The 25,375-nt window shown below is 34.2% G+C and overlaps 1 protein-coding gene and 1 pseudogene across 9 annotated transcripts in view; one reads left to right on the top strand and one right to left on the bottom strand.

The window, feature by feature from the left end:
- The window catches only part of Pms1 (PMS1 homolog 1, mismatch repair system component), a 99,855-nt gene that overhangs the window by 31,825 nt on the left and 42,655 nt on the right, over nt 1–25,375 (top strand). For 7 of the 9 annotated variants that reach the window (XM_047546741.1, XM_047546739.1, XM_047546736.1 and 4 more), the window contains 3 exons: nt 5,441–5,543; nt 7,093–7,278; nt 14,877–15,040. In XM_047546741.1, the coding sequence (XP_047402697.1) occupies nt 5,441–5,543; nt 7,093–7,278; nt 14,877–15,040 (453 nt within the window). The remainder of the gene's footprint in view (nt 1–5,440; nt 5,544–7,092; nt 7,279–14,876; nt 15,041–25,375) is intronic. The other 2 variants (XM_047546744.1, XM_047546745.1) reach the window with 1 other exon arrangement.
- LOC124980813 (60S ribosomal protein L17-like) lies at nt 12,640–13,191 on the bottom strand (annotated as a pseudogene).

Below are 25,375 nucleotides of genomic sequence, written 5' to 3' on the forward strand. Positions count from 1 at the left end.
AAAACTGGAGAGATCTGAAATACACCTAATTCTGTTTTGTTTTGGTTTTTGTTGTGGTGGATATCAAACCCAGGGACTCGTGCATGTTAGTAAGTGCTCTGCCACTAAACTGTACTTTCAGCCTGCTATTCTATATCCTTTATTTATATATTGGAAAAAAATAGGCAATTTTCCCAATTCATCAATTTTAAAATAACTTCCATTCTCAAACTTTAACAGTCCAAAGGTGTAAAGCACTTCTTTTACATTTCACATTTACAGAGTGAACTGTTAATATTTAAAAATTAAATTACTGCTTCTTTGATCTATGATGAATGTTTCATTTACTGATACAAATTGGCTAATTCAGGGCTTTTTAAAAAAATCATATCAATAGGCATAACTTCTTGAAATTTGTTGATAGAAAAATAAGTTTGAGGTATTTGTCATTTTTCAGTGTTAAGTGTAATGATTGGAATGAACTGGAAGTAGTGAGAATACTGTTCATAAAATTTTTGTAAGGACTATTTTTTGTATATTCTATGCAATAGAAAATTTTCTTTCTTTTTACATTGATATTATAAATATGTTATAAATTATACTTTCCTATCCAAAAAATATTTAAGAAACTTGTCTATTTTGAACTTGATTTTGAATGGAGACTTATATCTTTGTTTTAGCAAGAAGATAGAATAGTTTTTATTGTTTTCTGAAAATCAGAACAAGCTGAATCTAGGAATCAGGGTCCTAATTCTAAATCCCAAGTGTTTGAATAAGAGTTTTGGCCAAATGCATAAAATGTACTGACTTCAGAGAGTCATTTTTTTCTCCATCTATAAAGTGAGGATAATGAATTGAGGATCAAAAAAAAAAAAATCAAACTATCTTGAATATTGTCATGTACCATGCAGATGAAAGTTGTTTTTGCTTTGGTCTTCATTGTGAAGAGCGGTATGCAGCTAGTTATATCATACAGGTGATGACTGGCTTATTCCCTTGTCTGTGTGCAGTATTTCACTTTATCATTCAAGGTTTATATAGACTTCTCCACATTTTTGGGAAATGCTTTCTGAAACCTCATAGCCATTCATAGGTAAATTATAATTTTCACCAAAGTTCTTCATTTTGTTGTATGAGATATTTTTTCTCCTTGTTTTTTTGTTTCTGTTCCTGTTTTTGCTCAAAAGAATTGCCAGCCATCCTGTGTATATCGTTCATTTGTTGATTGACCCATTCAGCATTTTTTAAGTTGCTGCAGTGTGTAGGGTATTATTCTAACCTGTGAGATAGCACAAGATCTGTAGGTTTGATTTTGTTATACATCATGTTAAGCCTCCATGGCTTTCGGGAGCAGATTGAGAAGTTAAATTATACTGTTTTGAAAATAGGACCCTCCTTGTTTGAGGGTCCTCACAGGTAAAGGGAAACCCCTAGCATCATTCTGATGGTTCTAGACTAAGCAGATGATCCTGATTCCTTTTTCTCAGTGTAGCCTTGCTTTCTATAAAAGTCTTATAGCTCTGGTGGTTAGGGCTTTAGTCAGGGTAAGCATGGAAATTAATTAATTAATTTATTTATTTATTTTTATACTGTGTACTGGGGAACTTAGGGGTGCTTTACAAACACTGACATAATTCTCCAGTCCTTTTTTAAATTTTGAGATTGGGTTTCACTAAGTTGTTGAGGGTCTCTCTTAGTTGCAGAGACTAGCCTTGAACCTGTGATGCTCCTGCCTCAGCTTCCCAAATTGCTGGGTTTATAGGTGTGTGCCACTACACCCATCTGGCATAGAATTCTTTTGGAATATTTTACTTATTGAATGCAGCCTCCTCACAGGTGATAGACTCTGTTGAAAGTGGTAAAGCCAGCCAAGTGTGGTGTTGGTGGTATACATCTATAATCCTAGCTACTTGGAAGCCTGAGGCAGGAAGATCACAAGTTTGACACCAACCTGGGCAACTTGGCAAGAATTTAACCCATTTGTTGTATTGTCTCAGATATGGAAACCTATAAAAATTTAAATTGAGCAACAAATATACCACTTTCTATAACTTTGAAATAATTATGTTTGCACAATTGAAAACTTGGGACTAAATGAGTTAAGAAAGGGCAGTACCTTAGTATTAGAGCACTTGCCCAGAATGTACAAGGCCCTGGGTTCAATCCCCAGTACTGAAAAATATAATAAATAAATAAATTTTATCCTCACCAGGATCTTCATGGTCTCCCCATGCAGGCTGTCTAGGAGTAGGTTCCGAAGTCTGCCTATTTTAGTGCTATATATACATACAGGCAGGCATTACTCAACACACAGAAAGAAAAAGCATTTCATTCATTCAGGCAAAACTTATATCTTGCCTCAATCATAAAAGTGGTTATCTTAGTTTTCAGACTCTTTTTTTCTGTGCCAAAGTATTCATTCCAAAAGTCAGCCCAGGCCTGTGGGTGTAACTCTCTGGTGGAACACTTGCCTACTCTGGCATTCACAAGGCCCTGGGTTTGATCTGCAGTACTGCAAAAATAAAATGAGAATCAACCCCCAAAATGGCTTTATCATAATTACCTTAAATGAATTTTTTGCCAAAAGAGAATTTTTGCCTGAATTACCAGGATATATATCCTGCTTTTAAAATATACTTTTTATCTAAATACTGAGAAAAAACTGCTTATCTCATTTTTAAAGGTTTTTATGTAATTCTAATTTTGTAATTATAGTTCCTTGATATTAAGTGAGTTTTTAATAACTGATAGCTAACATAACCCCTAAGGTTATCTAAAGACCTCTAAAACTCCTCTTTTAAAACTATTGACTTTCTTTTCTTTTCTTGACACCACTGGAGTTACTCTTCTGTAATTCCTCAGTGTCTCTGGTAAGAGTCACCAGTAATAGTTTGTAATATTAGAGATGCTCCTGATGATGTAGTTACTGCAAGTTCAAATGCTAGTTTCTGCACAGCTAATGCATTCTGAATCTGTGCCTGGTCCAAAAAAAGGTTTCCTGCCCAGGACACAGGGTCATATGATGAAATGAACTCTTGAAATACAATTCCTTCATCTGAGGAACACACTGTATTTCATGAATTTATGAAACATGCTTATATGTGTTTTCTTTCACTGTCTTTACCCATGAATTGCAGTGCATCTCCCATCTAAATAAATTTTCATAGTGCCCTACAAATTGTAATTTAAGGAATTTTTGTGTTACAAAATATATTGTATTCCATTTATTTTAACATAAATGCTACATTTTGAGCACTAAAGACCAGTTTCACATTTTAGCACTTCAGTTTATTCTTCTAGACTGGAGTGTATTTACATATTTATTAAGAATGTTTAAAGGATGAACCATTTAATATCTTATAAAGTGCTTTGAAGTGGTTGTAGCAAAATCCCATGTAACCTTATAAAGTATTAGCATCGTCTTCATCTTATCATCACCCTCCCCTCAAAGATGATAGTGTAATCATTTATTCGGGACTGTCTAGAAGCCACTGGCAAAGTTAGTACTGGAACTGAGAGTTCCAGGACTGCCTTTGCTCAGTGATACCAACTTTAGGTCAGGTGGCTAGCTCTTTGGAGAATAGAAATAGAATTCAGATGACCTTGGCATTTTGGAGAAGGGGTTAGATTGTTTTTAAAGGGGCAATTGTTGAAATAATTAAATCAAATACAGGAAAGAAAATCTCTAGCCTTTCTGCCCTTTAATTAAACTTTACTAGAGGAAATCAGTATTAGACACATTATAGCTGGAATGTAGTAGGGAAGATTAAGATTAGTTGTCAGGAAATTTTTCCAAATTATACATCTTTCAAATCATGGAATATATTTTGGAAGAAGTAAAATAATCATTTAAGAGTACATAAAAACCGTTGGTGCCCAGGTGCACACCTGTAATCCCAGTGGCTCTGGAGGCTGAGACAGGAGGATTGCAAGTTCAAAGCCAGCCTCAGCGACTTAGGGAGGCCCTAAGCAATTTAGCAAGACTGTCTTCAAAAAAAAAAGTGCTGGTAATATGGCTTAGTGGTTAAGCGCCCCTCAGTTCAATCCCCACTACCAAAAAAAAAAAAAAGTACATAAAAGCTATCAGGCACAGTGGTGTATCTGTAATCCTAGCTAATGGGGTGGCTAAGGCAGGAGAATCCCAAGTTTGAGACCAGTCTCTCAGCAGCTTAGCAAGACTCTGTCTCAAAAGGACTCAGGGTATAGCTCAGTGGTAAAGTGCCCTGGGGTTCAATCCCCGGTACCCCCAAAAAACCCCCAAAATATGTGTACACAGAGGCTTACAACTAGGTGAAGGTCTCTTGGAATGGTTATCACAGAAATACCAACTTGACCCAATGACCCTAATAAGGGTTTTGGACTTCACTCAGAATCTAATAGACTCTACTAGTACTTCGAGTTGGAATAGTCATATCTTTTGGTAGTGGTTCTGGTGTTCCCTAAATGGTGCCCACATGTTCCACAGAGCCAGAGCTATGACTTACAGTAAATATGCTTGGTTGGAACAAGGTGACAGAACCATCAAATGTGGAACCATTTGAATCCACATGAGTTCAAGTATACTATAGCTCCATCTTTGTGACTTCTAAACTGTGTAAATATATTTTAGAATATTTAACTCTTCTGAGTCCAGGTGTGACCAAGAAAGATTACTACTGGTTTTGGGTCATTGTTTACCATATGTGGCTAGCTTTTTCCCAGTACATTTTGCTTTCCTTGTGAACATCCATGCTCCCCACCTCTGTTTTTTTTGTGCAGTGGTGCGTTTTGTGTTACTTTTCTCTAATAATCTCATGAGGTAAACAGGATGAGGTCAACTTGAAAGATATTCTTAAATTTATATTTCTATGACTAACATCTGAGGAATGTTTTCATGCTGGATAAAATCCTCTTATGTTTAAGGCTAATTTTTCAATAAAATTTTATTCTTGAACAATGAATTTTAAACTTGGGTTTAAGAAAAATTTGTCCATGAATGTATATGTGTATAATTCAAATGTTTAACTTTTTTTGAATCATAAACCTGAAATACCAAAGTGCTATTTTACATAGAATGTAAAAGGGAAAAGGAACGATCACTTTACCCAAGAATTACTCATTTGTCCACAAATTTATGGAAATAGTCTGTTCGAAAGCAGGTTTCTCTAATTCAATTGAAGTATTTGCTTTTACAGATGTAAAGCATATAATGTATAATACAAATAGCCATTTCAGGTATGCTGGTTGGCATTTGAGTGTTTAAAATACTCAATAAAAGTCAGTAATTTGCAACATAAAAATATGAACTACTTTATTGTTTATTAGGGTAATTCTAAAAAATATAAAAGTGGACATAAAATTTTATCAGGTAAAACTTTTTTCGATATTAAATAAATATGTGATATTGATTCAATCTAATTTGATAATGAGCCCATTGCAATATCTAAATTTTGCCAGAGGATTTTTTTTTTTTTATTTCCAGGTTTTAATTACAACAAGGACAGCTGCTGATAATTTTAGCACTCAATATGTTTTAGATGGCAGTGGCCACATACTTTCTCAAAAACCTTCACATCTTGGTCCAGGTAAGAAAATAACTTTATAGCATTCATTACCTTTCCTGTAATGTTGTTAAAAACAGTATTACTCTTTGAATTCAAATATGTTGTTTTTGGTTTGGTCCTGATGAAGTCTGGTTAACTTTCAAGTGAACATTGAACCTTTAGTTGTAAACCTCTTAAATACTTAAGAGTGGGCTGTGGATGTAGCTCAGTGGTAAGAGTGCTAGGGGTGCTTGCCTAGCATGCACAAGGCCATCCCTACCGTCGCGCGCACGCACACACACACACACAGATTAAATAAAGAGGAGTTCTCAAGTAACTCTGGGATAAACTGGACAATTCTGTAGATTAGTTACTTTTCTAAAAATCTCTTAAGAGCATTTTTTTTCCTATTACTGGATCACCAGTATCATCTTTCTTTCCATGTTAAGGATAATATTTTATTGAAACACCTAAAGTGCCATTTGATTTGTTATAATGATAAACCATAGTAGTAAGATATTTTGATTAAATAATTTAAAATTTATTTGTTTATTCATGGAATATACTTCAAAGATGCTCAGTTTAAACAATTATCAACTTAATAGTAAAGTCCTTTTAGCTAGTACCTACACTTACTTTCTCCCTTTCTACATTTATCATTTTCAGACAGATGAATACATTGTTTCTACTAATAATTAAATTCTTTACTGTTTTATACATTTATATGTAATTTTACTATATTTTAAGCTTTAAGTTCCTTTAAAAACTATTTAGTTCTAAGAGGGAAAAAAATCTCTTTAGGTCTAAGTTTCATATATCATTTAATCTTTTTATACTATTTCTGGTAATGGAATGATTAAAGTTAAAAGAATATTAAAGTTATGTCCTCTTTAAAGTCATGTTCAAAAGAATTCTTAGATCTGAAAAGAGGCTTGTAGAACTGGAAAGAGTTTTGTTGTTTGTTCTTCTCTAATTTGTATTGTAAATTCATGTTTAATTTTATGGTTCTTTATTTTAGTTTATCAGAATACTATCTTTTTTTCTGTGGTTTCTTCCCTCCAATTTTGGTATTAAATTATTGAATTTGTTGATTTTCAGATGACTCCCATCTTTGAAAGTTACTTTTGTATATCTTACTTCTAATACTGAATTTGTTCACTGTATTTCTTACTTTATAAATCTCTAGCATAGTTACTGATTACTTTTGCTTATTAGGAATTAATACTGTATTCATGAGGAAAAAGTTAATAGGAACACCTAAGAAAATGCACTAAATTTTTTCCTCATTTATTAAGTTAATGAAAATGATCACAAATCTAACAGCTATTTAGTTTGATGTATAATAATAAGCATTATACACATTTTAGTTTAAAATAATAGATTGTAATTCTTTTACTACGTGTTGAAGGTTGGACAAAGGGAAGGTGTTTTTTGAAATTTTGGTCCCTTTCCAGAAACGCTGTGACCCCAGGACTTTGGAGTTCAAATTAGGAAACCATTAGGAGGTATTTGAGTAAGCTCTCCAGTAGAGTACTTTGAAGTAACCTAGTCACCTTATAAAACTTAAAAGTATTTATTTTTATCTTTGTAGTAACCGGTCTAATCTGGATGACCAGTGGATCTGTATCACTCATACTTCTCATGCTTTTATGTATTCATCTCCATGGGAACTATGAAATAACAATCCTTAAATATGGACTCCACCTGATCTTTGCCCTTTTGCTGACTGATTTTTCTTTGCCTGCTGACATCAGTCTTCTACCTTTAGTGAGACCAGGTACAAATGTTAAGGAATTTTTATAGTCAATAAATGAATCTTATTTTCTTTAGCCAATTCCTTTTATTTTAAGATACAATATACTTGAAAGGTTAGTAGTTACAAAATCAGTAATTGCCCTTCACAACTCACTTTTTTCACCTAATTATAGTTGATTAGTTAGGGAACAACAACAGCAACAACAAAAATCTTAATTTCAAATTGCTCTAGGTGGACACATTATAAAGTCCACACTCTTAAAAGCCTTTTACATTTATGTTGCTTACTGCTGATAGTTTTTGAGTGATTGAATCACAGACTCACATTTCACCAGCTGTCATTAGCTTCCATTTAAATATTTTCTGTGTAAGATAAAACTACAGTTCAATCATCCTAATTTATACCTGTGCATTTAGGGTTCTTGTAGATTAATTTTTGCTGTGGTGTGAACATCGTTGCTTAGCAGTAACTCTTCGTATCATGTGATAGAATGACACCTATAGATAGTATAACTGCAGTTGCAGGAATGACTTAAAACAGAATCTTATTTAGACATTGGAAAACTTGTAACCCCTTTAAGAAATGTGTTTTAAAATAGTTTATTAGAAATACCAGTTCTGTTTTTTCTGGGTGTTAATTTAGCCATTTAAATGATTTATGTGTTTAATAGCATATCATTTTAATTGCTCTTACCCTCTGTGCATTTTAAAACACTATACCTGATTTTTAAAAACTTACAATGATTATAGAAATAAGTCTCCATCTTTTAAATTTCTTTACTAAGAAGACTGACAATTATTTTAGTCACATCTTTTTCTGTCCTCACTTTAACTAGTGTCCCCTAGTACTTCTGCCTTAGGAGGTTCTCTAATATCAGAAATGTTATATTTCAAGTACTATTTGAAGGAAGGGATATCAGTAGAGTACAAGTGGGAGACCAAAGGGGAAAAACTGAGGAATCAAATTATGCCATGTATATGTATGAATATATCACAATGTACTTCAATTTTATATGTAACTGTAGTGCACCAATTAAAAACAATAAGTAAAAGGAAGACCAATAGAGTAGAGGAAGAGAATCAGGGAAGGAAGGAGGGAAGGAAATAGGAAATAATAGGAATTAAAATGGAGCAAATTATGTTACATGTATTAAAAATATGTCAAAGTGAACCCCACTATTATATGAAACTATAATGTATTAACAAATCTGAAAAAAAAGTACATTGATCAGGGAATTTCCTTTTTTCTAGGCTGTTATTAGAATAAAATATGTTATTTTAAAATTTTCAATGTGAGATTTTGTATATATTGAAAGAGCTTTTCATCTTAATTGAAGGATGCAACTTTATTCATTAAATAATTCAAGAACACTTTGATATATCAAGTACTCATGTCTTTACATTAGGAAAATAACTAGCCTCCTTTCTAAGTGGTATAACTTAAGGTCATGTAAATACAGCATAACTGCAATTTCATTCTGGTGTTTGAAGAATCCATTAAAGTTAGAGACCTGAGCAGTTCTCTTATAAAATATGGTAGTGTACTATTGGCCAATATTACTTGGTGCTTTTATTTTTAAGGGTACACATTTCATATGGAATAAGAAAAGTCCTTTTTATCAATAACTTTTATTCACACATGGAATTTGCATGTTATTACTAATTCTCAGTTTACTCTGAGACTTTTTAGTACTGAAGTAATTATTTGTTGCTGTAAAGATATAGTGTAGTCAATGAGACATAACGTTTAAAAATCAACAAATAATCTTTTTCCTTTTATAAATACATTTATATTTTGCCCTTTCAGTTTCTTCCTTCGGTCTTTTTACAGCTACAGTAGATATCATTATATTTGTCTCTGGGAACTCACAGAATAGTAAGAAATACAAATGAGTAAATAAGTAATAATGTAAAATGAAATCACCAACTGTCTAGAGGGAGGTTAGTAAGTTTTTCAGAAAAGATGACATTTGAATTTAAAGATGATATAGGAAAGAGCACATGGAGCCGGGTGCTTTGGCACACTCCTATAATCCCAGTGGCGTGGGAGACCGAGGCAGGAAAATTATTAAGTTCAAAGCCAGCCTTAGTAATTTAGCAAGGCCCTAAGCAACTTAGCGAGCCTTGTCTTAAAATAAAATATTTTTAAAAAGACTGGGCTGGGGTAACGGCTATGTGGTTGAACACCCCTGGGTACCAGAAGACAAAAACCAAAAACCCACACACTGGAGGATGATCTTTCTGCAAGAGAAGAATAGTGGATGTAGAAGATAACATTGCTCCCTGTGTAGCGATGAAAGGAAAAAAACCATAATTTTAAAAACTTACATTTGTCTTTAAACTTGTTGAAGAACTGTAATACTGAAAAATTTAAATGAATTAAATTCAAGAGAAAGACTATACCCTCTTCTAGAGAAGAAGTGATTGATAGTCACTTACTTCCCTGGGAGCATTAACTTAGTCTGGAGACATAGATGGACAAAGGAGCAAATCTGCCATGGTTGAGGAATCTTGTGTGACACTAGCAGAAACCAGCTGAACTTTTAATAGCCCCATGTGGATGGACAGTGACAGATTGGAAAATGGGATCTTCAGACACAGAACTTGTTTGCCCTACTCAGAATCTTATCAAGACTTTTGCTGAGGAAGCAATGATGAAGAAATTTGGGACTGTGCTAGAGAAAGATCTTAAAACCTTTCTAGAAGAAAAGATCTGATTCTGCCTTAAGATATTGTAGAACAGATGCAAAGTAAAACTAGATAAAGAGTCATCTCATTTAAAGTAAAGATAAATTCCTGATTAGGTTGAAGAGATCTGTTCTTTACCTGCTTGACAGGAAACAAAGAGCTTTCCTTAGGGAAAAATACTATCTTCTTTAGTATCTATTGTTCTTTTGCACACAATGTCTGGTAAAAATTGAAGTTTTAAGGGATATGAAGAAAGGAAAAATGGCATCCATAATTAAGAGAAAGAATACTATAAGCAAATTTACAGATTACCCAGATATTTGAAATAACAAGAACTTATAACTACTGTGTTAAATAATTTTGAATAAAATATGGCCCAAATCATTAATAAAGTAGAGAATTTCAGTAGATAAATGGAAAATAAAAAAGAACCAAATGAAAATTCTAGAACTGAAAACAATACTGTGTCTGAAGAATTCGGTGGAGGCCCATATGTTAAAGACTAATTCCAGTAGGAGGCCTTCTGGTCATTTGGAGTGTGCCCTAGAAGGGGATTTGGGGACCCCATTCCTTTCTCTTCCTCTGTCTTTGCTTCCCAGTTCCCATGAGGTGAGCAACTTCCTTGTCCATGTGCTTCTGCATGATGTAGTGTCTTATAACAGGCCCAAAAGCAGGGCGTCCAGCTGACCATGGACTGAAACCTCCAAAATTATGAACCAAAATAAGTCTTTCTTCTTTTTAAATTGATTATCTCAGGAATTTTGTTGCAGTAATGGAGAACTGACTAATGCAAAAAGTTGGTATTGAGAAGTAGGGTCACTGTACCTCATAGTGCAGAAAAACCTGTGGAATTGGTTTGCAGAAAAAGTTTGGAGAATCAAACTAGAGAAAGCCTAGAATGCTGTAAGTGGAGCTCAGTGGTGATTCTGGTGAGGAATCAGCTCAGAATGCTGATAGAAGTATAAACAGTAAAAGTTATGCACATAAATTTCAGATAGAAATAAAGACTATTGAGAATTCAACAAGAGTCTGCCTACATTACACTCTGGCAAAGAATTTGACTGCATTTTGTCTCTGCCTGAGACTTTGTGGGTGGGAGGTAGAGCTTAAAGGTGATGGACTCGATTATCTGGTGGAAGAAATTTCAAGACAGCACAGTGTTCAGGCAGTGTCATAAGTATTACTGAAGTTTCAGCCAGGGAAGATATGATTGCTGTAGAGATTAGAATGTGAAGATCTTTGCATTGGGGCAATATGAAAAATGTCTAGAGAGAATCTCAGAAGTCAGCAAGGTGACAGACATCATAAGATCAAAGGTATAGAAATGGAAATTTGTTTCAAAGATTTTTTCAGAGCAAAGTCTTTTGAGAATTGGGTGTCCTGCTCACTCAGGACTACCCAAGCCAGCAAAGCTCTCAGAAGCATTACAGCTGTGATTCAGACTGTCTCAAGGACAGCTTGTGCTGTTGGCAGACCTTGGTGTCATTCACATGATGCTGGTTTTGCAGGCATTCCGGATGCAAGAGTTATGTGGGTTATGGAGACTTCCATGAGATTTCAAAGGAAAGCTCTGGGAAACCAGGAGGTATGTTGCAGGGTCTGAGACCCTGCAGGCAGCCTTATACAGGGTGGCATGTAGTGAAGCTGTGAGAGGGAAGCTGGAGCTGCAAAGATACCCCAGGAAGTTAGTGATGTTAGAAATGTGAATGATACTCTGAGAGGAGCGGCAGATAAAAAGTTTTTCAAAAAATGATCATTTATGAGAAGAAAAAAACTTGTCTTCTGTTTGGAAGAACCAGGCTTTGAGAAGTATTTAGGGATGGATTCTTTTAAGATGTGATACTCAGACTGAAATTTGAAGGTTGGTAAAGGAGTTAATCATGCAAAGGGTGGAAAAAGAACATGTGCAAAAACCCTGAGGTGGGAATAAATCTAAATTGCTAGAGGAACAGAAAAAAGGAGACTGGTAGGAGAGGAGATAACCATGGACCAGCTTACTTAGAACCTTGCAAACTTTATCCCTTTCCTTTTTTCCAGTTAGCCAATGTTAATAATAACTAATAATCATTGAAAACATTGAGCCCCAAACTTTTCCCCCTATATTCTTATCTCTTCCATGTCATGAATCCTTATTTAACACTTAAATAGCAAATTTCACCCATATTACCATCTTCTGTTTACATTCAGCTTTTAAGATTCCTTTCCACCAAATTTATTTTCTCAGCTTCTCTCATTATAAAATCTCTATTTGTTTGGGGGTGGGGAGATGCTACTGGGTATTGAACCCAGGGGCGCTTTACTACTGAGCCACATCCCCAACCCTTTTCATTTTTTATTTTGAGACAAGGTCTAAGTTTCTTAGGGCCTTGCTAAATTGCTGAGGCTGGTCTCAAAATTGCAGTCCTTCTGTCTCTCCCTCCCAAGTTGCTAGGATTATAGGTGTGTGTCACCATACCTGGCTAAAAACTCTTTTGATGTCATTATTAATTGGCTAGAGTTTATCTTGCATTATTTTCATCTTATATGCCTGAGTGATATACTTGTGAAATTTTACAAGTCCAAAAACGTCTTTATATGTATTTTATGTATTTATGTACATATGTATTATATGTATATATGTCATTTTGTCTTTGTATGTATCTTAACTGGGTGTTGGTTTCTTTTTTTTTTTATTTGCATTTATTTTATACTGAATTTATTCCTGTGCCATAAGTTTTTGTTTCTTTAGTTTCTTCTGGGATATCTTTTTCTTCTGTGTAACCTCCTCTTCTGGTTTAGGAACAATCTGTTCCTTTTCAGTGAGGATCATCTCGATGTGGCAGGGGAACTCATGTATGGGTTAATCTGACCATGAGCTCTGTAAGTTCAGTGGCACATCTTGGGTGCACTGCTCACCTGGATATGTTCAGTGACCAGAGAATCTGTCTAAACCCCTAAGTTCAGCATTACTCTCGGCATTTTTAAGCATATGCAGCAAAAATTCAGCACTCTTTTTGGGCCACCATCCCTGTGTCCAGCCCCACTATTTGAACTGGGCATACCTACCAACTCCACCATTGTAACACCGGAATGACACACATTGCTTCTTTAAAGTGACATCCTTCAGGTACTTGGTAGCTTTTTGGATATGCATACTCTTGATGGCCTGTATGGTTTCACGGGTGTTCTTAAAGTGAACATGAAGATTTGAACCTCTTGATTTGCATGATTTTGTGGGGTTTTCTGGGTCAAGAGAGTAGCAGACCATTTTCACAGATCATCTGAGGCCGCTTACAGGAAGAGCAGGTGTTTATTTCTTGATGGTTGTTTTTTCTTTTCTTTTCTTTCTTTCTCCCCCCACCCCTTGGTACCAGCAGTTGAACCTAGGGGCCTTAACCACATTCCCAGCCCTTTTTATATTTTATTTGGAGACAAGATCTTACTAAATTGCTTAGGGCCTCAATAAGTTGCTGAGGCTAGCTTTGAACTCCTGCTTCAGCTTCCTGAGCCACTGGGATTACAGGCATACACCACCACACTGGGACTGGGTGTTGGTTTTTTAATTTTCCCTTAATTGTTTATGGTTTGTCTATCTTCTGGTTCCACAGGTGAGAAGTTTTGATGTTAAATTTTCCTGTAAGAAATTTTTTTCTTTCTGAAAGTTTGTGAATTTTCTTCCTATTCTTAAAATTTAGGATTGCCAATGTAAAATGGTTTCTTCTTCAATTTTAAAAATATTCTTCCCTGTAATGAAGCAAACTCTTGAAGTCTGCAGTCAAATCTTTTAACTAGAAAATTTTCTTGTTACTTACTTAGTTTCATCTCTGTTCATTTCTTTTTCTCTTTTTAGAACTCCTGATTTTATTTTACATTTCTCTTGTGATTTCCACTTCTTTCTGGTTTTGCCTTTGTCAAAAGCAGTAGGAAACTTGTCATTGTTTTAAGCCTTCTAATTCCAAATCACTGTAAGAAACATTTATATAACAACCCAATTCATAAAATCTAATGAAAACAAATACTTCACGAAATGATATGTATTATTATTATTGTGATGCATTTCATTTTCTATTCTAGTTTATTTTTATTTTAAAAAAGAAAGATGTTTTTTACTGTACACTAAATCAGTGTTTCTCAGCCATGGGCAGCATCCCCCACGCCCCTTCCCCTGCCTTCAGGAACAATTAGCATATTTGCAGACATTTTTTGGGGTTGGGGGGTACTGGAGATTGAACTCAGGGGCATTGGACCACTGAGCCACATCCACATCCCTATTTCATATTTTATTTAGAGACAGCAGGTCTCACTGAGTTGCTTAGCGCCTCGCTTTTCCTGAGGCTGACTTTGAACTCCCCATCCTCCTGCTTCAGCCTCCTGAACTTCTGGTATTATGGGTGTGCACCAATGTGCCCTGCACTGTATAGTCTTATACCACCTATTGCATTTTGAAGTACAGAATAAACATCATTCTCAAATGTTTTGAATATTAGCAGATTTTTAAAGATTCTGCATTTTGGTAAGCTCATGTTTCTCTGCAGTTACAGAAATAAAATTATTGTTAGGCTGGGGTAGTGACCCAGTGGTAGAGCACGTGCCTGGCATGTGTGAGGCACTGGGTTCAATTCTCAGCACCACATATAAATAAATATATAAAATAAAGGTCCATCAACAACTAAAAAAATATATATATATATGTGTGTATATTCCTATATATATATATAGGAATAAAGTTATTGTTTAGAATACATAGAAGAGCTTATACTAAGCAGTTTACAAATAGAAAAGTCTAGCAAGAAATCAATATAGCTTGTAAAGGTGAATTTTCTTTGGGTTCCCAGTCTTAGAGTAGGATTAGCATTTAGCAATAGAAAGGAATAATTATGGATTATATGTTGATTTTAAGAGTCATAAAGTTTTTCCCAAATCTAAATATGCTTTCCTCTTATCTACCAACAGGTACAACTGTAACTGCTTTGAGATTATTTAAGAATCTACCTGTCAGAAAACAATTTTATTCCACTGCTAAAAAATGTAAAGATGAAATTAAAAAGGTCCAGGATCTCCTCATAAGTTATGGTGTCCTTAAACCTGACTTAAGGATTGTTTTTATACACAATAAGGTGAGCATTATTGAATTTTAAAATTTTGTTAAGTTACAATATAACAAGAGAATAGTGAGTGATATGATCTAAGTCAGTTAGCTCTCTGGTATGAACTGAATGTTTGCCATCCCCTTCACTACCCAATTCATTTGTTGAAAACTTAATCACCAATATGATGGTTTTAAGATATGGAGCCTTTAAAGATGATTAACTCATGGGGGCAAAGTACTCATGAATGTTGTTAGTGTCCTTATAAAAGAGACTCCGGAGAGCTGCCTTCCCTCTTCTATCATCTGAGCACACATAGTGAAAAGTCACCATCTGTGAACCAGAAAGTTGGTCCTTACCAGACTCTCAGTCTCCTGGCACCTCAATCTTGGATCCCAGCCACCAGAACTGTGAGAAATACATTTCTTCTGTTTACAAGCTACCTGGTTTATGGTATTGTGTAATAACAGTCCAAAAACAATACATAGTCTTTTTTTTCCAAAACTATAGTCCACTTTCATCTATTTTTATCTTTGTTATATTAAGGAGCATCTTTAATTTGTCACCTAATATCTGTATGAAATCCGATTAAACCCTTTATTCTTAATATCTAAGACCAGAGATTCCCTAGGTAGAATTTTTCATCCAAGAAATGCTTGAGCACTCCCTTTTATGAATTGCTCTGACAGGTTCTGAAAATAAGAAGATTGAGATTTGTTCTTTTCCTTTAAAGAGTATACAATTTAGTGGCATTTTTTTAATCTTCTAAACTTTTTTTTTTTTTTTTATGTGATGCTGAGGATTGAACCCAGTGCCTCACACATGCTAGGCAAGTGTACCCCCACTGAGCCATAACCCCATCCCTAAACTGATGTTTATTTGGAAGAATTTGGTTTTTTAAAGAAAATTCTACCTCATTTCTTTCCATATTTCAGAGCAGGGCTGATAAGGGAAGGAATTCATTTTATTGCTTGGTGAATTTTAGGGGAAAGAAAGATTCATGTATTTTCTGATCTGTTTTTTTACAAAATTCCACATGGGCACTTTGAAATGTTTAATGGAAGGAGAGCACAAGCACACAGCAGTGTGGAAGCCTCAGAGGAATAAGGAATTAACACTTAATGAGGACCTATGCAATGTCAGGATTTTTCTAGGTGCATTAATTTCCTGTAATCATCATAACAACAACCAAGTGAGGTAGACATTTTATCAATTTTGCAGTTGTCCTTTGAGCTGAGCTCCAAGAGGTTCCATACTTTTCTGAGTGTTGTATAACTAATAAATTGTTGGACTGGAATTTGAAACTTAGCATGCCTTGGAGTGCAGGTTCTTTATACTCTGCTGTGTTCTTTTCCCATTCTGATAATACATTACATTTATATAGTACTTTTCCATATTTCAGAATACTTAAATAACTTCGTGAGATAAACAGCATTGTCTCTGTTTGTATGAAGAATGGAGCTCAGAGTGATCAAAGGAATTGTTTTACATTTTGTACTAAGTAATAGTGCTGAGGTCAGGAGCTATTTTGACTCAGTTTCTTTCTGTTCCATGTCTTTTTACTCATTTATCAAGAAGATTCTTTATCTTCTGACTTCAAGCCATGATGAAGTGTTTATGATCAAAACTTTGGTCATCTTAAAAGAAAAATATTAATAATAGTCAGCCACCTGTTCCTTCTGGCATAGAACTCAACCAAATGATACCTTGAGATCCCTTCCAGCTCTACCATGCTATGATTTCTCAGGATGTTGATGGATAGAGGCTGATCCTGCTAATATAAATAACCCTATGACCTCTTGATTCAGAGGACATTAAGTAATTAAAAGTTAAAAGTCTCCAAATTAAGAAAACACCACGGTCAGAAGAAACATGGTAATCAAAAAGGGAAAACAGATGAAAAGGCAAAAAAATGAATAGAGATAGGAATTAATTTATAAACGAAAGTAAGTACTAAAAAGTTTTGAATAAGAGAAAATGTAATAGACAAAATAGGATTATTACCTTATATAACAAAAATGAGTACATCAGAACTATTTGAGACCATGAGTTCTTACTCATTTGAAGTCAAATATATATCTTTTAAGTTTTAAAGTTTAGGGTAGGTGTTTTCTTCTGAGAATGGAAAGCAGTATTTTGTAATATTCTATATTTTAGCATTTTCAGAGGACACTGTAGTCTGAACTTATATTAAACAAATGCAAGTGCCTTTATGGCCTTCAGTACTTTCTGGTGCAGTTCAGCTTCTGGAGAGTATGCTGAATATTATACTATGAAAGTAATAAAAGATTATCAAAAGTCTTACAGAAAGTTGAGCATTAGCTTTTGTTATACAAGCAGACAGAGCATGGACTGAATTAGAATAGGCTTTTTATTTTTGAGCTCTTTTTTTGTTAGTACAGATTATTATTCTGTTTTTGTTTCTCAGTAGTACTGTTGTGCCTCAAGAAATGTTAAACTATATTGTTAAAACTTCCAAAATAGCATTGACATGTTATCCTAAATCTCTTTGAATGTTGAGTCCTTCTCTGCTCGTCTTTTTCTTCTAAACATTAACTTTCATCCTCCTTCATATACTTTTTGTGGAGAATGTTTTTGTCTTTGTTTAAAATTTAAACATGACATTATTGATGTCTTTATTTTTTTTTCTGCTTTAGAAACCAACAATCATACTGCCCATAATATGAGAAGTACTATTGCTATTTTGATAACTTGGATTAGATAGTGTTCCTTCTTTTTATGAAGGTTTAACCTGCCAAGACATTCTTTGAATACTGATAATGTTGATGTTCTTGCCAGTATGGTTATGTTAGAAAGAGGTATTTTTCTTCTTTCATCACCATGTTCCTTGAAAGCATATTGAATAATGAGACAGCCAAAGGAAAATAATTTACAAGTGCATTCAGTGAGTTTATTTAAAGTAGATATTATTTGGAGAATTGCTAGAGCCATTCCTTAAATGAAAACTATAGTTTTCAGGTTTAGTTGTAAAAAACTGAATCCCTGTGAGGTCTTGCTATATATATTTTCATTTATAAAGTAGTTATTTCCCAGAATTAGAAATTGTTCTCTATGATAATATCTGAAACCAATTTTGTATTCTTAGTGATTTCATATAAATAGTTTTGCAGAACTCTAGAACATAATGTTAAACTTGTGATTTAAAATAAGGACTATTCTCATACTACATAATTGTTGATTTTTTGAAGGCTTTTCTTAAAATAGTATGTGAAGGTTTAGACTTTGTCTTGAAGTTTTGTTTTGTTTTGTTTTGTTTTGCAGTGCTAGGAATTGAATTAGGGCCTCAAACATGCAAAGCATATGCTCTACCACTGAGCTACATCTCCATCCTTGAATTTTGTTTTATTAATTAGAAGCCCACTGGTGTTTCAAGCACTGAATTGGATGTCATTGATTTGAGAAGTTTTTAACTATTAAAAAAGAGAGAGGACATGATTTAAAGAATGGCTTCCTGCTGGGTATGGTATTGCATACCTATAACCCCAGCAAGAAGATTGCTTTTAGCAATTTAGCGAGGCCCTAAGCAACTTAATGAGATCCTGTATCAAAATAAAACATAAAAAGGGCTACGAATGTGGATCGATGGTTAAATGCTCCTGGTTCAGTTCCTGGTACCAAAAACAAAACAAAACAAAACAAAACAAAAAAACAAGGAATGACTTCCCTCCCATACCCACCTCCATGTCACAAAAGTGTTAAGACTTATTGGAGTCAGTTGTTCGTGTTCTATGTATGTTTTGAGGTCTGGAAGAATGATAGCATAACTTTCAAGGGTTGAATATTTCTTATTTCAGTCAGTCTGGGAAGAGGCAAGGACCTTAGCCAGAAATAGAAAAACAGAAACCTGGTTTGGTTGTGAAATGTGGTAGCTCTGTTTCTTGGGTTAGTTTTCCAAGTCTCTGGGAAAATACTGTTTTTTGTGGTGGTAGTTGAAGATTTGGATTATAAACTAAAGATTAATAAGTGGTATCTTATAATCTATATCTGCTGTTTATGATATTCTTTTATTATGATATTCTTTGTTCATTCTGTCCTTCTTTTGGCCTTTTACTCAAAACATTTTGAATGTCCCACCTTTGTTTCAGTTATGCTATGGAGAGGGGAGTCAAGGAAAAGTCTTTGCCATAATTGAACCAGTGTTAAAGGTCACCCCCTATCTCACCAGAGTTGTGGAAGCAGTACAATCAGAGATTCCAAGGCAGGACTGTGACTCAACTGCCCCTTCCTTAAGAAGAAATTATTCTTACCGTGCCAATCTAGGAAGTTTGGGTGGGTTTTTTGTTTGTTTTTTTGTTTTTTAATTAATGAAGATGGCTGTTCCTTCAAATATAAGGTTAGCTGAATATCAGTCATGGGTTTTTTGAATTTTAAAGGTGTATTTTGCTACTTTCAAATTAATAACTAAATTTATCAAATGGTTCTTATGTCTTTTTTTGTTATACTAATTTCTTTTACTTTCACCTTAATTCTATGAAATACTATGTAGAAAAGATGAAAGATACATGTATATCAAATTTATAAATGTAGTTGGTTTCTGAATTTTGTGTTTATCAACACTATTAGAGAGTATGTAAAGTCTTCCATCATCCCCCAGGAAACCTTTGATATGCTTCAACTGTGCCTATAGCATTTTCCACATATTTCTTGTGTATCATTTTTGCTTCAGTACCAGTGATTTACATTCCATCTCCATAGCCTCTATTTTTTTTTTTTTTTCTTTTTTCTTTTTTGGTACTGGGAATTGAACCCAGGGTTTTGTTTTACCCCTGAGCTACATCCCCAGTCCTTTTTACTTTGAGATAGAGTTTTATTAAATTGCTGACTCTGGCCTCAAACTTGGATCCTTGAGGCTGCCTCAGCCTCCTAGTCACTGATTACAGGTGGGTATCACTACATCTGTCTTCAACAGCCTTTTAAAGGAGGGAGGCCTGCATCTGTATTTTTTTAGAGCAAGTAAGAACTTTTAGACAGGGTAAAACCAATCTCCACCTATTAACATGTACCTGAGTATGAGCTCTAGTCCAGTAAAGGCCTCAGCTAAATACCCAACCTTTGTGACCTAGATCAAACCAAATCCATCATAAACTCATTCCTGACAATTTTGGCCTGAAGTAATCTTTTCTTCCCCTTAATTTCTGTGGTATTTATTGTTAGCATTTGACAGTTACTCAAGTTTTCATATGTTGAGTGTTCATGTGCTTTCATATCTACTCACTTCTGTAAGTTGCTTCAGAGCACAGGGTATGATATAACTCTTCCAAAGCACCTAGTCAAGACTCTATGTCTAGTAAGTAGAAGGAAGCTTAGTAGAAGAGAATGAATACTTTATTAAAAAATAAGATCTTGGGCTGGGGAGACAGCTCAGTTGGTAGAGTGCCTGCCTTGCAAGCACAAGGCCCTGGGTTCAATCCCCAGCACCGCGAAAAAATAAATGAATAAAAATAAATAAATAAATAAATAAATAAATAAGATTTCTAAAAAAAAAAAATAAGATCTTTGAATTTGAGAGCATTATATTAAGCAAAATAAGCCACACTCAGTCAAGGGCCATATGTTTTATATGTGGAAGCTAGAGAGAAAAAAGGAAAGGGAATTTCATAAAAATAAAAGGGAAACTAATGGAAAAGAGGAAGAAAGGAGACCAGAGGAAGACAAGAGGGGAGGGAAAAGGAAGATACTGGAGAACAAAACTGACCAAATTATATTTTTCTACTCTGTGTGTATATAATGAATCCTACTATTACGTATAATTATAAGGCAGGCACCAGTAAAAAAGATTTTAAAAATTAGGAGATGTGAACTTAAGTTTATCTTTTACTATATTCAGCGTTTAAATCATTGGGCAATTCACTCAAACCTTTGGGGTTACATAAAATAAGAATGGGAGGAGGTTAAAAACACTATTTGCTGTAAAATATTCAAGAGAATTTAATCACATTCCTCCTGATTTGATTACCACCTAAGAGAATTATGGGAACAAACTTAAACCTAGTTCACAATTGGGATTACATTCTGTACTAAATATCAGTTGAAGTAGGACAGGCACAAAGAATCTCTGAAAAAAATCCCTATAAATGAGTGATATGGACAAAAAATAAGATTTCTCCATAGGTTTTCATTGGTAGGGATCAGACAAAAGTTCAGAGCAATGTGGTATAAAACTACTGCTCTGTAAATCTTACTCTTTTTTTCTACATGTTTTAATTTTCTTATTGGTCTTTTTCAGACTCATGACTTTAGATATTAGTCATATATGTATAGGTGACTCGTAAATTTTTATTTTATTCTGTACCCATCCCCTAAACTTCACACTCAGATCCATCTACCACCTGTTTTCTCTCTTTGGATATCTAGTAATAGGCTTCTTACATTTAACATGTCAAAAACTCAGGTCTGCATATTCCGTGGCATATGCCAGACCATAAGTATATACAAACCCTCTTATTACAGGTGTCAAACCAAAAAGCCTTTTAGGGTTATTTTGGCTACTAATTCCCTAAACTCTAATCTGATTCAAGAGTAAATTCTTTATATCTGCTTTCAAAAGATTTCTGGAATCTAAATGCTTTATACCATGTTTTATGACTACCACTGTGGTGCAAGCCACCGCTTTCTCTTATCTGAGTTTTTGTAATTGTATTTTAATTAGATCTCCCTAATTCCTTCAATGTCCTCTTCAGTCTATTTCCTGCACGCAATCCTGGAAAAAAAAAATGTAAGTCAGATCACATAAATCCTCTTTAATCAGTTTTCATCTCATTCAAAGTAAAATTAAAGTCTTTACAGATGGACTGTAAATTCTACAGCAGTGGTCAATGAACTATTTTTGTGAAAGTCCAGATAATATATATTTTAGGTTTTGCAGGCCAGTGAGTTTTTATTGCCATCTCTTCTGTTGTAGCATGAAAGCAGCCCTGAATAATAAAACTTTGCTTACAAAGATCAGGCAGTGGACTTAATTTGGTCCTTGGGCTGTATTGCAAACCTCTGTTTAGATTATCCGACCTGCCATTATTTCTGATCTTAGTTATTTATTTATTTTTTCTTGCTCACTTTGCTTCGTTTCTCGAACTTAACCAGTCACACTTCCAACTCAGGACCGATGGATTTACAATCAGTTTCTTTGCCTAGAATGTTCCCCCTCTCCATCTGTCTGGTTCAGTTCTCATCTTTTAGGTCACAGACTTTCTCAGTGAGGCTTTCTTTATCAACCCTAAAATTGCAACAATTTTTCCTGCCCAACACATATTTTCCTGCACTAGTTTTCTTAAAATGTACTATTATCAAATATATATTATTTGTCTTGATTTATTATCTTGTTTGCTTCTCTAGGATATAATTTCCATTACAAAAAGCATTTTTTACCCTTGTAACTGCCATATTCCTAGTGCATTCAGTAAATGTGATCAAGGGCTGAGATCAGGAGTACTCCACCACATTGGTGGCAATAGCCCATAGTAGCCTGTGAGCATAGGTATTAAAGCTTCTGAGACCCATAGGCAGGTGTTATCATTGAGCATTAAGGGTAGCAACTGAACAGGGAGATAACAAAGCAGAAAAACTGAGTCCTCATACTCAACACTTCCTTCTCCTTTTGGTTGATACTCATAGAAAGTAAAAAAAGAAGGAAGGCTGTTTTTCCACTTGGCAGGTGGGCAGTTACTAATTCAGTGAAGTAGGATCAACCTGTAAAAGTGACAGGATTAATGTTAAAGATACTGAGCATTTTTTCCCCATATTTTATTGACCATTTGTACTTCTTTGAGAAGTCTCTGTTCAGATCATTTGCCCGTTTTCTGATTGGGTTATTCTTATTTCTCTTTTAGAGTTTTTACATATTCTGGATAGTAAACTTCTGTTAGATGAATAACTAGAAAAGATTTTTTCCCATTCTGTAGGTTGTATCTTCACTATTGATTGTTTTCTTTGCTGTGTAGAAGCTAATTTGATATAATCCCATTTGTTCTTGTTTTTCTTTCTTGAATTATTGGAGTCCTATTTGAAAATCATTGTCTGTGCCAATACCTTGAAGTGATTGTTTTCTTCTGGTAGTTTCAAAGTTTCAGGTCTTACATTGAGGTCTTAGATCCATTCTGAGTTGATTTTTATACAGGGTGAGAGAATCTTCTACATGGATGTCCAATTTTCTCAGTACCATTTGATGAAGAGACTATCTTTTCTCCAGTATGTTTTTGTCACCTTTGTCAAGAATTGGTTGACATTAGGTACATGGATTTACTTCTGGGTTCTATCTTCTGCCCATTGGTCTGCGTGTCTATTTTTGTGTCAATACCATGCTGTTTTTGCTACTATGACTCTGTGTATATTTTTGAATTCAGGTATTATGATGCTAATAGCATTGCTCTTTTTGCTCACAATTGTTTTGACTATTCAAAAATCTTTTGTGTTTATATGTGAATTTTGGAATTGGTTTTTCTAGTTCTAGGAAGAATGTCATCATTGTTATTTTGATAGGGATTGCACTTAATCTGTAGATCACCTTTGACAGTAGAGCCATTTTAACAATATTAATCCTCCTAATCCATAAACATGGAAAGTCTTCCCATATTCATTTGTCTTCAGCTTCTTTCTTCAGTGTTTTTAAATTTCCATTGTAGAAGTTTTCCACCTCCTTGGTTAGTATTATTCCTAGGTATTATAATTTTTTTTGAAGCTATCATGAATAGGATTTCTTTCTTGCCTACTTTCTGAATGAGTTCATTATTGGTGTATAGAAAAGGTATTGATTTTTTTGTATGTTCATTTTGTATCATGCAACTTTGCCTCCTTTGTTTATCCATTCTAAGATTATTTTGGTTTAGTCTTTAGGATCTTCTAAATATAGAATCATGTCTTCTACAAACAGGGATAATTTGACTTCATTCCTCTTTGTATCCCTTTTATTATTTTCTCATCTGATTGCTCTTATGAAAATTTCCAGTACTATATTGAAGGAGAGTGGTGAGAATCAACACCCTTTTCTTTTTCCTGATTTTAGAGGAAATAATTTTGACTTTTTCCCTATTCAGTATGCTGTTTGCTATCCTTTATTTTATTGAGGTATAGTCCTTTTGGACTTAACTTATTCTGGTCTTTTATTGGGAAGGGATGTTGATTTTTATCAAAGACTCTTATAACTATGGAGCTGATCATGACTTTTTTTATTCTTGATAAATTTTATGAGCTATATTTCATTTATTGATTTGCTTATGTTGAACCATCCTTGCATCCCTGGAATGAAACCAACTTGATCATGGTGTATGATCTTTTAAATGTACTGTTGAATTCAATTTGCACCTATTTTGTTGAGGGTTTTTGCATCAGTGTTTTTCAAGCACCTTGATCTTTATTGTTCTTTCTGTTATATCCTTAATCAGGTTTTAATACTAGAGTGAGTTTAGAAGGGTTCCTTCCCTTTCTATTTTGTGGAATAGTTAGAGGAGCATTGGTACTAGCTCTTCTTTCAAGTTTGTCAAATTTAGCAGTAAATATGTCCAGTCCTGATATTTCCCTTATTGGGAGACTTTTAGTACTGCTTTAATATCATTATTTGTTGTTGATATATTTAGGTTTTTTTTTAATATCCTCTTGGTCCAATTTTTGGTGGGTTGTATGTGTTTGTGTCCAAAACTTTATTTCTTCTAGATTTCCCTGTTCATTGGTATATAGTTTTTAAAAATATTTTCTAATAAGCCTATGAATTTTGGTGATATCTGTTGTGATATTCCCCTTTTTTATTTCTAATTTTATTTGTTTGGACCTTGTCTCTCTTTCTTTTTGTTAGTTTAGCTAAGGGTTTTTTAGTTTTATCTTTTCAGAGAACCAACTGTTTTATTTGATCCTTGGTATTGCTGTTAGTCTCTATTTCAATTTTCTCTGCCTTAGTCTTTTATTATTTCTTTCTTTCCATTGATTTTGGGTTCAATTTGTTCTTGTTGTTATTAAGACCTCGAAGTGCATTATTAGGTTATTTCTTTGGGATCTCTCTTTTTTAAATACAGGTACTTAAACCTATGAACTTCCCTCTTGGTACTGCTTTCTCCGTATTCCACAGGTTGTGGTATATTGTGTTTCCATTTTCTTTTTGTTGTAGGTATTTTTAAAAATTTTCCCCCTGATTTTTTTCAATGACCCATTGTTCAATAGTGTATTGTTTAGTCTCCAGGTGTTTATATATAATTTCCATAGTTTCTCTTGCTGTTGATCTCTCTTTTCATTACCGTATGATCTGATAAAATGCTAGAAATTATTTTAGTGTTTTTAAAACTTATAAGACTTGCTTTATGGCCTAAAACATGATCTGTTTTGGAAAAAGTTTTGTGTCTTGATGAAAAGAATTATATT

Source organism: Sciurus carolinensis, chromosome 3 (assembly GCF_902686445.1).
Source record: "Sciurus carolinensis chromosome 3, mSciCar1.2, whole genome shotgun sequence".
NCBI lineage: Eukaryota > Metazoa > Chordata > Mammalia > Rodentia > Sciuridae > Sciurus > Sciurus carolinensis.